Source organism: Periplaneta americana, chromosome 11 (assembly GCF_040183065.1).
Source record: "Periplaneta americana isolate PAMFEO1 chromosome 11, P.americana_PAMFEO1_priV1, whole genome shotgun sequence".
NCBI lineage: Eukaryota > Metazoa > Arthropoda > Insecta > Blattodea > Blattidae > Periplaneta > Periplaneta americana.
This window is the reverse complement of record NC_091127.1, coordinates 144,497,900-144,511,985: the sequence shown is the minus strand read 5'-3', so window position 1 is coordinate 144,511,985 and position 14,086 is coordinate 144,497,900. Positions and strand designations below refer to the sequence as shown.

Below are 14,086 nucleotides of genomic sequence, written 5' to 3'. Positions count from 1 at the left end.
GTAAATATTTTGCCTGTGTACTGTAGAGGTGAAACTAAGACTAAAACGTTCTATACAACTTTTTCTCAAAACCTTTTATTCCAGAGTTCCAGTAGATGGCACCTACGTCGTAGTAACTCCATAGGCATTACTGTCCTCCCACACATTTGGTGTGCTATTGTGGGGAGTCAATTTTCGGACCTAGAGTTCACCTCTGCGGTTGACTGGGGAAATCTACCGCGCATTATTGGAATGCGAATTGCATGGTCTGCTACATGATATCCCTTTCCCAACGCGAGTGAACTTATGGTTTATGCACAATGGTGCTCCTGCGCATTACTGCCGCAACGTAAGGGCGTATCTCAATGCTGCGTATCCAGGTCAATGGATAGGTCGCGCAGGGCCAACTCCTTGGCCAGCCAGATCACCGGACATGAACCCTCTGGACTTCTTCAAGTCGAGGGACAGCACTTTGAACATGCATTACACTAAGAATTGTGCAAATGTGTAAAGTCTAGAGGAAATTGCTTTACATTCTTTACTGTGTTTGGTTTTAGTTCACAAAACGTGCATAAGTGGACTGCCGAGGATATGGATTTAGTGACTTTGGTTATTTTTGTATTGAAGTCCAAATGCACTGTATGAAAGTAATAATTAGTTTACATTTGGCGTGTTATCCTTTCTTTGTTTGGGAGCGCAAGTTCCACGAAAAATGGCGAAACTCTGGAATTAAAGGTTTTGAGAAAACGTTGTATAGAACGTTTTAGCCTTAGTTTCACCTCAACATTACATACACAAAGTATTTACACGTAATAATGAATCACCATGTATATGTTTTATGCGAAATAGAACTTAAAATATACGCTCAGGTGACCTTGTCCGAAAGTTAAAACACAATTACGAGTTTCTATTACAATGCAAATAAAATATTTATTTACCTAGTCCTATTAATAACCTGTCAGAATTCCTCTACAAATAGGAACGAAAGACTTGAAAAGAATGACAGACTTCACATATTTCTAAAGAGTTTGATTTTGTACAATTTGTGACCTGCTCTTACAGGGTAAATGGATTGTTCCAATATTTTTCATCAACATCTCCTTCATGGCACCTTCAAACTATTGTACATTTGGGTGTACCCTATATATGTCTTATTTTTAGAATAGATTAGATCACTTACTATAGGACTTCAACTGAATTTGTCATTTAAAATATACTGTACATATTTCAAAGAAGAGTCATAACAGCAATTTCTCAGCGACTTGTAACATTGTTTTTATTGCATGTACACTACACATCTATACAGGGTTATTCACGACTAATGAATCAATTGAGCGTAAAATGTCATATGAACATGGGTCCGATCATCTTTAGTTTAAAAATTGTTCGTAAAAATCTAAACGTCATACTGTGAATCAGGCTTTGGAGTTGCTTGCATCGCAATACATATATTGGCACGTAAAATAAATGGAGGATTGCACTGTGACGTCAACTGTGGAGGAGAATGGGAAGATAGGTCTGGTGATTATCAGCTGTTCTGAATTAAAAAGATTATACACCATGAAGTCGCTAAAATAGTGCAATGGATGGATAGGAAAACCATTTTTTCCGGCTCATACAACAAAGTATGCATTGAAAAAGGACCTTAGGAGCGTTTATGCTCGCGAGCCCATTTTTACTCGCACGACGATAGCACCAAATGTCATTAAAACAGCACCAGGTTGAGAATGCCTGTACTACACCGACCATATACTGTAGTAACATTCACAACCAAGTAACAAAAATAAGAAAACTACAGTAATTTCAGAATTCACATTGAGAAACGTTTACATAAGGAATAACCAATTCTATTGGTTCTCGGGTGGTACTGTCGATTAATACATCGATTGTGCGGAGAAATTGATTTCGTAATGTTGCTTGATCATAGGCCTACCTCTTATTTAAGACAGAAAATAAGGAAGACTGGAGAATGCTGGGTTTACAGTGAAAGACCAGCCCTTGGAAATTGAATAATTGAGAAAAATCGTTAAAATAAATCTTGTAACGCAGCAGACTGACACGGGTCACAGACTGAGTACAGCAGAGAGGGAGGGGAAGGTGAAGAGTGCAGACTGAGATTGATAGAGTTATTGCAGTAGCCGTGATGGCTATATAGAAAAATAACGATTTCCTCGAAAACGGTGAATGTTAGAGAAAAAACGTATTTACATTTTTCAAATCTCTCCTCATGATCTATTACCAGTTTCATTTTAGTGCAGCGGTTACCACCCAGCCTGTATTCGTGTACCTGTGTCTGAAAGTCGGTGAATAACAAAGAATAGTACTCATGTACGAAATACCACTTGAATTTAATAACAATGAAGTAGAGTCTATTTATTTAAAGATAGTTTATATACAATAAAATATATATTTTTTTACCACGTCACACGTCGAAAACAAAACTAAACATTTTCATGAGTCAGCCAATTCATTTTCGGGAGCCACCACATTTTTTCCCACGCATGCAATGAGAAAACCATTCGGGCTAAGATGATACATTTACTGAAATGCATTAAACAATATTAAATATCTGTGCAATGCAAACACATTCTCTCGGAGACGCTCTGTGCTCTCCACTGAAGCTATTTAGTGACAATATCTTGAGATGCGCAACAAAATTTGTAACAATATTAATCTAAGAAGTACATTCGAATTTCTTCATACAACCGCTTTTGTTAACATTATGTGTCAACATAAAAGTAATCGAAGTGTTAAAAAAAATGTGAACTCAATAAACAATTCAGACACCACATAATAATTTTTAGTCGCCATGGCTACATGCTGCCCGAAATTTGTCAATAAGTAAAACGCATTAAGATACTTTAGATGTTATTAAAGGTTCGAATTAAATGAAAAAAAAAAAAAATATATATATATATATATATATGTCAGTACAAACTTAAAATAAAACAAATTAGTGACAGCTTTACCAGTCACTACACATTTGACAGTAAACATTTTAAGTGTTTCAAATGAAACATGTCTCCTTCTTTCTGATGAAATATATGTTCTTCTTTCTTAATAAAGTGCTGGCTACCATATTATTCTATTAGAGCACTGATCTCCAAGATCCCAACTTTGTTTTGTTTTCGCAAGTTCACTGAACTGAAGACTTGAACTGTGTAGTAGGATCGAGTGCCGCCTATGCTCCATACAGCTCATGCATTTTATCAAGACACTCGCGATGTACAGTAAGGGAACAATGTTTCAGTGAAGAGGGTAGGAATAGAAAGGAAGGTCGGGCATCTGTCTACCGAGTTCAAGGCAAATACTAACTCACTCCCCTATAATTCGTAAGCAGACTCATCCGATCTCGTGCGCAGCTCTGTAGGAAGAGTGGGGGAGCGTCTGGACATAATGCATGAGCTGTACTTGCCTACACTGCTGAGGGTCGCTTGGAGGTTTTAGGTAACCAAACCCCAGGACTCTAATCAGTACTTCTTTCTGAATAGGTATACTACGTGTAATTATAAATAATAGAAAATGTTCAAAGCTGCAATTTAATGATTGAGGAGATTAAGGAAGGATGATTCGGAAAGTGAATTAAGTACACAGAAAGTAGTATAAATGGTCTATAATATTATTGAGCAAGTGTTATGGGATACATGAATACAGTATACATATGAGCGAATACAGTCTTGAATAAACTTACAAACTACATTTGAACTACCGGAAATAGGCTTTAGTGATCAGGTCATGGGATCCTAGGTGCCCCGTTCCATAGGGAAGGCCTGCGCCATACGCAAGGGAAGGGCGCAGGCCAAATGAGCCCCCATAAGATAGAGCGGGAGCGGCCAAACGAGCGGAATATGGGTATCCGTAACTGGAGCCATAGGCACCGTAGCCCAAACCGTGACTTGCCCCATAAGCAAGTGCTGGAGCTCCGTAGGCCAAGGCCCTCCTGCCAAGACCGTAACCAGCTCCATAAGCGAAGGCTGGAGCAGCATTGTATCCCAGGCCTCCGCCGTAGAATGCGGGGGCGGCCACGGCCTTAGCGACGGGGGCGGCGAGAGGAGCGGCGTACGACGCGTGGTATGGGGCAGCAAAAGGAGCGGCGACGGGGGCAGCCAGAGGAGCGGCGACGGGAGCTGCGACTTTAGCAACTGCAGCGACGGCAGGAGTCTTGTGAACGACGGCGTTGAATCCGTTGACGTCGTCGGCAGTGTATTCGACGGTGCGACGTGTGCCGTCGGGATCAATGAGACTGTAGCTGCCGTGCACTACGTCTCCGCTGCGGGTCTCGTGATGTTCCTTGTTGTCACCTGTGTGGGGATCGTTTACTCCATACGAGAAGCTGTACTGGGGAGGGCTGTAATGGTCCACTACGGCCTTCGTGACGGGAGCAGCGACGGGAGCCGCATATGCAGGAGCGGCGAAGGCGGGCGTCGCATATGCAGGGGCGGCGAAGGCGGGCGTCGCGTACGCAGGAGCTGCGATGGCGGGCGTCGCATAAGCAGGAGCGGCGTATGCAGGGGCGGCGTAGGACGCGAGGGCGGGGCCGTAGGTCGGTGCTCCCAAGTAGCCGGCTCTCGCGACTGCAAGTGCTGCTGCGATGGGAATGTAGAGCTGTGGAGGAATGACGAAACAGTTGAGCAGCAGGTTCCTCATTGTGCAACTAGTGTCCAGCTGGTGCTGCGATAGGTGTTCTACCGCTAATGGAAACTATAAATTCTTTCAGACAGGACCTACACAACTCTAATTAACTAGCCTATAGCTAACTCTCGCCACCTAATATCATTTCAGTCACGATGAAACACAAAACTAAATATGTTAGGAAAAATATCAGGTAACCATACTATAAAACTTCCCGTTCAGACAATATTTAAGTATAATCAAGATTATTAATATGTCGTCTTTAAGCAATCATGTGAAACCCAGGCGATTGTTCTCATCAAGCCACCAGAAAAATATTCCCGGAATAGAATACCCCATCGCACCTCCTCATACTCATCCTCTTTCACAATACCCCTGCCAAGACTCTGGAATTCGCTACCAGCTAGCATCAGGAACTGTCGAAATCAAATTGAATTCAATCGCAAACTTACTAGGCACTTGGTCAGTAATTGATTTCTTGTAAATAGTTTCCTTAATCTATCACAAAATATTTCAATATCCAGTAATTTCATCACTATACAATTTTGTTATTCTAGGTTTAATTTGTAATTCAGTAAATATAAAATATTCTTTGTTTTTCTATGATAAATTATCTAGCTTTCATTAGTCATGTAATCTTTTCGTACTTTGATTTTTACTGTAATTGTAAATTTAATACTAATTGTAATTTTATTTGTAATTGTAATTGTAAATTTAATATTAATTGTAATTTTATTATTCATATTATAGTTGGAATCTCCTACTAGAGGGGCAGAGGAGGCCTGACGGCCTTATCTCTACCAGGTTAAATAAATGAATACTACTACTAAGACTGTGTAAAGAGTTTTTATACTATCATATCTACATGTATCATCCCTACATTACCGAGAGTAAACTTCGATTAGCCTTTGCATTTTAAAAGAAACGTTCAAAACGAATCGTTCAGCATTTCTTTTTCGTTTCACACAATGACTCAGCCGCAAGTTACATTTTCAAGCAAACAAAATATTTATGCTTCATAAACTTTTGGTCACTGATTGTCCCGTCGTAACTGAAATGGGGAATCAGTCGGAACATGATGCTGTTTCTTCTATTAATACAGTCGGAGAGTAGGAATTTTTAACTTCAACAATTTCGAATGGACGTAAATACAACAGAGTGTATTCAGTAAGCACGATGCACGCTGTGATGTCACAATGAGGAGTGTTTCAGAATTCAACCGAAGAAATTTATCTGGTTATAGAGGGGATCTAAACAAGCAACCCAGAATCTCCGACGAAAAATATTTGAGTTATCACTGTTAAAGTTGCCTATATTTGATACTCAGCTTTTTGTGTTACCAACTAATAGAATGCTGAAACTAAATTTTTTTTCCCAGAATGTAAACCATATTTGGATCAGAATAATGTACGAATACCTCGAGTTTACAAATGAAGCTCTGAAATTTTGGATAATAACTGCAACCTCGTATTTATACAAAATAAGTTTCTCGTCTGAACTGCCATCGAAACAAAACCAAGAAATCTCCTTGAACTTGAAAATATTACTGTGTGTGTATCGAATACAGATTCGAGATTTGAGAGTCACTTTCTGATAAATAGACACATTATAAATACTGAAACATTTTTATATGAGCGTTGTTTATATTTATATTTCTAAATTCAAAACAAATATATGTTAATAAGATTTTTTCTTTTGTTTTATAAATCATATCGTGATCCTCTTCAGCTCTTTACATGACCCTACTTTGGGAACCGCTGCATTCAAGGGTACTTAGTTTGCTCAATAGACATTTATGCCTTGTTGTCGTAGGGTATACGTAGAAATAGATACATGTTTTGTTTCCTTTTTGCAAAAGTTATTTGAAAGAAGAATTCAATTTAATTTTTGTGAACTATCAATCTGCACAGAATTGACAAGAGAAAATCGATCTTCGGTCGGATTTCAATCACGATTAACTGCAACGTGTGCATTTGTTTACATCAAGGAATGTAGTTATTTTGGATAGGCAATAACTGTTGAAGAAAATGTGCTGTGAAACATGTCTCAGCATGCATACTGCATTCCGCGTTCCTCAGTAGGAAAAAAAGACCAGTTAATGCAGTAGAGCCTCGCTAGTTCAAACTAATTGGGACCAGGGCCTATTTGGATTATCGAAATTTCGAATTAAGCGGGGGACATGAATGCAAACAGAGAAACCACGCCTCATCTCCTCCCCTTTCACAGAATTGTAAATATCTCAGTTATAATTCAGTGGATCTTTCTCATTTTTTGTGCACAAATAAGCGGTATTTGGGCCTCTCATTTGGCATCAAGAAATTTATAATTATCATAATAGTTCACTATTTTTATTTGCAAAATTTAAAGGAAATAATTTGGTGCTATTTTTGGTACTAAAAACATGATATCTCCTGAACAAATTGTCCAAATAGTTTCAAATTTTCAGGATATCTGTAGCAATTCAAACTGTAGAGGATGAACCACTTTCATCGAGATATACCCAGGGTAAGCATAATTTCATAAATTTCAAGTAAATAATGTAAAATAAAAATAATTTTTTCCCTTATCACAAAATAAAAAAATACAGTTCAAAAACTTTGTAATCCAGGAAGTTCACTGGGGTCCATCCTCTAACACTGCATTTCTGAAGTCATAAATAAAAAATAAGCTTAGAATCTGACAATTACTTGTGGAGGTACTACGTTTTTGCTCTTATGAGCAGCAGATTATTTCCTTTAAATTGTGTAAACAAAATTAATAAATTAATTTGATAATAAATTTATTGATGCCAAATAAGAGGCCAAAATTCCACTGATTTGTGTACAAATAACGAGTTAGAGCCACTGAATGATCTCCGAGACATTTAAAATTTTGAGAATAGTTTATAATCTGCAGCACCGCTACTGTATGAGGCCCTTTTAGGGGTTAGATACAGCTTAAAGCAGTAAAATTTTTGGAAATATTAAACAGTTTTTTTTGTCCATTACTATATCTTGTACAATAATGAAAATTACTATGTGTCAAATACTGTCCTTCCGCTATATGAAAAAAAAAAAAATACGATTAAAAAAATTATTTATATATATATTTTTTTAATTCAAAATTGTGGTAGTTCACTGTGCAGTGATGATGCATTTCCCTCATAACTCATAAACTTGTTAACTTTTCCATGTTCTTTCTCTTTTATTTTATTGCTGAAATTCATGTTTATAATATCATGCTCTTTCCACTACATTCCTTAATAAATTATATTTTTTTATTCTGCATTAGAAAAATATACTGATATTTGACCATTTTTAAATGAATTTATTTTTTATCAGACATCTATCAGAGGTAGAGAAGTGATTTAGGATAATACTGTAGATATGGCATGCATAAATACACACAAAAAAATTTCATCACAAAATGTTGGATAGTTTTTGAGTTATGAAGGAAACGCTTCATCTCTGCACAGTGAACTGCCACCATTTTGAATTTTGAAAAAAAAAAAAAACGTAAATAATTTTTTTATCGTAATTTTTTTTTCATATAGCAGAAGGACAGTGTTTTACACATATTAATTTTCATTATTGTACAAGATACATTAATGGAGGGAAAAAAAGTTGAATATTTCCAAAATTTACTGCTGTAAGCTGTACCTAAACCCTTAAGATCATATTCTCTTCAACATTTTTACGATTAAAAAAATTATTTATATTTTTTTTTTCAAAATTCAAAATGGTGGCAGTTCACTGTGCAGTGATGAAGTGTTTCCCTCAAAACTCATAAACTTGTTAACATTTCCATGTTCTTTATCTTTTATTTTATTGCTGAAACTCATGTTTACAATATCATGCTCTTTCAACTACATTCCTTAATAAATTATATATTTTTTTTATTCTGCATTAGAAGAAAATACTGATATTTGGCAATTTTAAAAATGAATTTATATGTTATCAGACAATATATCAAAGGTAGAGAAGTGATTTTATATAATATTGTAGATATGACATGCATAAATACACACAAAAAATTTCATCATAGAATGTTGGATAGTTTTTGAGTTATGAGGAAAACGCTTCATCTCTGCACAGTGAACTGCCACCATCTTGAATTTCGAAAAAAAAATGTAAATAATTATTTATTTCGTAAAAATATATATTTTTTTCATATAGCAGAAGGACAGTGTTTTACACATACTAATTTTCATTATTGTACAAGATACATTAATGGAGGAGAAAAATGTTGAATATTTCCAAAATTTACTGCTGTAAGCTGTACATAAACCCTTAAGATCATGTTCTCTTCGTCAGAAGAAGCTGACAGATTATCATAATAGTGAGGAAAACAAGAACTAATTCATTCACTAGTGACAAGGTAAGTTGTACGTATATTATATGTTTCGAGTTTATAAATACTGTAGCATGGATAAATATATAATAGGAAGCGAAACTGCGGTCAGCACCATCTGGCGGCGGGGAGCTGAAATAAGATGATCAGCGCCCAACGTCGTAGGTGCTGAACATTAGAACTACGTGTTGGGCACATTACCCAGAGTTCTCTATTTATCCGTTCGAGATATTGCTCGAGGAGACGAGATGGCAGACAGAAACTTGCTAATAAGTGAACATAAAGTGATACTACGTGTGTGTATAAACAGTGATGTTTATGGACGTTGTAAAAATAGTGTTGTTGAATGTATTGTAAAGTAATAGTAATATAATAAATTTAACTATCTACGTAGTTCTTGCAGACTTTTCCATTGTGCTGTACAATAAATACCCAAAGAATACAACCCCAATTATCTAACCTTTTTCTTTATTTTTTGTCTCTGTCTGGTTATATTTTAATTGGGTATTGTAAAATAGATCGTCTCTTTTATCTTCCTGTTGGCTCCGGTAAGAATTTTCAGTAGAAGATGCTGTGAGGAATAAAAATGTAAATGTTTTATTTTAAATTGGGTTAGTTTTGAAGGAGGGAATACTTTCTGCACAGTTTAACATTTTCGTCACCAAGTGCGCTGCTAAATGCATGGAGTAATTACTCTTTTCGCTACTTGGTGCGCTGCTAGATGTAATAACGCCCCTCCCCCCAACAGGTGGCAGCAAGATCAATTTCTACAACAACGCCTCTAGTATGTGTTACGGGAAACTCAGTAAGTTTCGCATCCTATTATATATTCATCCATGACTGTAGCATTAAATTGGTCGAGTTTCCCCTTTCTCTTCTCTCTCGCCTTCTCTAAATCTTGGAATATTCGGAATTACGGATTAGCGGGATTCGGACTAGTGGGGTTATACTGCACCTCTGATCGGCTGGAATTGTTTTGACTCGTTTAAACAATTCGCTTAGTAAATGACCTGTAGCCGAATGGAAATATAAAACTACAATTTTCGGCCGACTGAACAATCACACATGTGGTTTTAAAAAATAAAATAAAGAACAACATACGGTGTAAAAAAAACTGCCACAGACAACAAGGATTATCATAACCGCCGCAATCACAACAAACCGGTCCGAGCAGAGTCCGTAAGTGACGTGCCAAGCGAGACGATACCGAGGCTCTCTCACGCCACGCCTTCTACGCGAGGCGAGCAAAGCAGCCGGAAGCAACGAGTTGCGCAACTTACGTTAAATTGCTGACCTCAAACACGTAACTAGAGCTGTCCGCGTGCTGGACTTTACACCATTTTCAACTCACACACTTAGGCTAATAAAATATTATACCGCAAATTCGTGAATAATTATTTTATTATGATTTTCAATGGCAATAATTATAACGGGATCAGAATCCAGACGCTACGAATGGGAAAAACTCAGATGCAAACCTAGGTGAAAGCGAAATTTTTGCATCTCGTCCACAATAGCACCGAAATCAACACAACCTCCTATAAAACAGCCATTCCAGAACAAGTGGAACCCGAGGGGTAGAAATTAGTTTAATTATGTTTTTGCTTGTTTTTACTACCAAGTGTTCCTTTTAAATCTAAATTATCAGGCTAAGAATGTGAAAATGCAGATATTTGGTTTAAAAAAAACATGTAACTCAAATTCAGAGTATTTTAGTAACCTGTAAGCTAAATAAATGTATCTGTTTCTGTGTCTCATACGGAACTGTTCATTTGCTGATTAAAACTTCATTTGAAGAAGATATTTTCTTTGTGAGATAAGTTTTGCTATATTAAATCTTCATGTAATATTTCTTTTGTATAAGGAGAAACGTGAGTGTACTCTCCCAATAAACTTATCTAAAGTGACTCTTGACTTTCCCATAATGAACTTGGATTGACTGAAAACTGAGTACTGGGTCCTTCTCGGAGGAGGGTGTCGTAAAGTCGTTCAGAAAGTAGTGCTGACCATATCACAACGCTCTAGTCTATAGTGGGAATAATGTTTTTTTTTTTTTTTTTTTCCTGTGTGAAATAACTAATACTTCAATGGCGTGTACACAGCCAATAACCCACTTACAGCTTTAGGAATCGCTTAAGTTGCTTTATCAATTGACTTCATTTAATTCCGAAGGAGATTCAAATTTTGAGACTGTTACAGTACGAAATTCGATGGTTTGAGTGGAAATAAATAACAATCCGGTACTTTTCAAGGTCATCTGAAATGGCATGCAAATGGTAGAACTGTAAAACCGTTAATATCGTTAATACTTATATATTTCCATATAGATGAACAATGCAGTTTAATAGTTACGCTATGTAGGGAACTAATTTTATAATTAAAGGAACAGCTAGTATCAATTTCAAAATGTTGCCAAATTTGTGGTAGTATATTTCGTCGTTGTTCCTGCAATAATTCCTATGTGACATATTTGATCGATTTTCAGATTTTTGCTCTATTAAATAACTTAAATAGTGATACAGCAATTAATAAAATCTCCTATATGTAAGTTAATATTTCTTTGTTTCGAAAATGTAAGAATTCACAGTCTCCTATGTACGGCTGCCGTAGGATGAATAAATGTGTTTTATCTTCCTACTGAAAAAAAAATGCATATTTTGCATATAGGAGTTATTAGGAACAACGACGATATTTTTCTCGGGGCAGTTGTTTCAAGTAGCCTATCACTCTTACTCCAGCAACTGTCTCTTATGGACGTATCGTTACCTCAACTATACTCTCTATAGTTCAATAAAATTATAACGAATATTATAAAGACAATAAAAATATTACTAAAAAAATTGTTTATATTAGAAGCTTAACTTTGTAAAATATTTATCTCATAACTGCACTGTCGCAACAACAATATTCTAAAGTTCATTCGAAATTTAAAAATACGAATTATATTATGTAGCGAAGTTCTATCATGTCTGCAAAATCTGATACCTTTCTTGAAAAATTTAAGGCAGGAATTAAAAAACTAAACACCTGAAAGTACGTTACTAAATAAACAAACGCTTTCACTTACTTTGCTGCAAGTGAATCAAATAGACCTATAAACAACTAAAAAGTGCGAAATACAATATCATTTACTAGACTTGTAGGGTACTATTCACAGACATTTCGCTAGAACACACTACGAGCGTGCTAAACTAGCCCCAGCTATCGACTAATTACTTGTACAGGATTCAAATCTATCATATCGCTAACACTGGTTTATGAATACGAAAAACGTTAGTTCGCTTATCATTCACCTGAAGCCCGCACTAAGAATGTCTGTGAACACGGCCCGTATTGTTGAGGACCGATAGGGTGTGTTATGGCGGTTTCAAGTTTACTATCCGTTCACCAGTCATTACTGTAGCATGCGTAAACAGTGCCGATAGTTAAAGGTTCTCAGGCGAATATTTTTGCAGCGGAATTTGGTGAGTGTTTTGAAGTGAACGTGAATGAATTGTATGATAATTCTTCTGCGCATAACTGAAGATACATAAAAATATATATTTTTAATGCTTATATTTATTTTTAGAGCTGTAGAAATTTGTTTATGTTCACATTGTTATTCCCGTAATCGATCGCAGAACCAAGTCAATGTTACTAGTCCATGTCCCCGGCCTATGTACCATGATGCAGTCACCTTTGTAATCAGTTCCCAACATTACAAGCCTAGTTATTACTATCATTAAACACTTAGTTTTAAGTGTAGCAATTGTATACTATACGCTGGAATTTAAATTCCAATTAGAAGATCGTACTGAAGTTATATACATCAAATTTTAATAACAATTTCTACGGTATTTATTTACTATACGTAATTATTTTTGTAAATACTGGCAACTACAATTATAAATTCATATAATATTTCGAGTTTACAACAGAATCCAGAAATTCTTCACTTAATTAGCAAGAGAACTATTCCCCCTCTGTTTCATTAAGTTTTCTTAATGCAGATCTTTACCCAGTCTCTGCAATGCCAGGGATACTGTAAGCTATACGACCCACCGATCTCACTCTCCTCGTGTAACTAGCCCTAGATCACTGCGTGCTGGCATGTGTGCTTCTTACCTTGAAGGCCATATTGCTTGCGTGTCTGCTTGTCTAAGCTCAGTGAGCAACTGTGATCGTTGTGTCAAAAATGAGAGCTTATATAGTGATAAAGAGTTGTCCCTTTCTACTCACGGGGACATCTCGTCGATGCGTAGACCAGTATCGGTTCTAACAGCCGCGGGCGCGAGGTTGGGTTAGTTTCGTCACTCGTTGCTCCTCTATTCGGAGTTCGACGATCCGTACTTTCATGGTTCAAGTTTTGTCCAAATTCAAGTCCTCATTTTCCTTTTGTGAATTAATCAAATCAAAATTAATTGAACCAGACAGAAATGACACGAAATCGACTCCTTGGTACAATTAAATGCAAGACTGTGTTCGCTACGTGTGTTAATGTGTTAGGATATGTGTGTTCATGACTGACGTCACACACTCCGATTGTAATACAAGATGAGTAACATTTGTAGCTAATAAATTGCCATTACTATTTTACTTATCGCACTGGTAAGCTAACGGTTTTCTACCATAAATTTTAGATAGAGTAGACTTTTTTTTAGAATATTTCCTTTTCTCCTTCTTTATTAGATAATTTCAACGTCTCTCCAATCACAGTCACGCATAAAAAACAGATGTGTCAAGTTGCGCTACCACTGTGATCTGTCCACGGATTTGATGACGTACAGTAGTGGTAAAAAAACCGGACCGACCCTTGTAGTTGATACAAAAGAATCCTGTGCTGTGTATTGTGTCAAACTGTGGTAATTTCAATATGGATAGTGAAGCCAGAGAAATGTACTGCTATTTAATGTAAAAATACGCAGTTATCTTTGCCGAATAGAGGTACAAATGTAATATTGATGCCAGATGAAAATAAAACTCTAAACGTTTTTTCGTCTGTAAACGAGTAGGTACAGTACATGGATTTTAAGCATTAGAACCAGGGTGTCTCTCTCTTTCATACATAGATACACAGACACACTCACTCACTCACTCTTACACGCAATATTACAGAGTGCAACAAATTTAGTTCTACTTAAAGTAGGCCTACATTAAAAATATAGCA

The 14,086-nt window shown here is 36.5% G+C and overlaps 1 protein-coding gene across 1 annotated transcript; it reads right to left on the bottom strand.

Moving 5' to 3' along the window:
• Positions 1 to 3,577: 3,577 nt before the first annotated feature.
• Positions 3,578 to 13,412, bottom strand: LOC138709412 (cuticle protein 21-like). Its single transcript, XM_069840150.1, has 2 exons — positions 13,045 to 13,412; positions 3,578 to 4,584 (listed from the first exon to the last, which is right to left on the bottom strand). The coding sequence occupies exons 1-2, from the start codon at positions 13,054 to 13,056 to the stop codon at positions 3,685 to 3,687; spliced, it is 912 nt and encodes a 303-aa protein (XP_069696251.1). The 5' UTR covers positions 13,057 to 13,412; the 3' UTR covers positions 3,578 to 3,684.
• Positions 13,413 to 14,086: the final 674 nt, after the last annotated feature.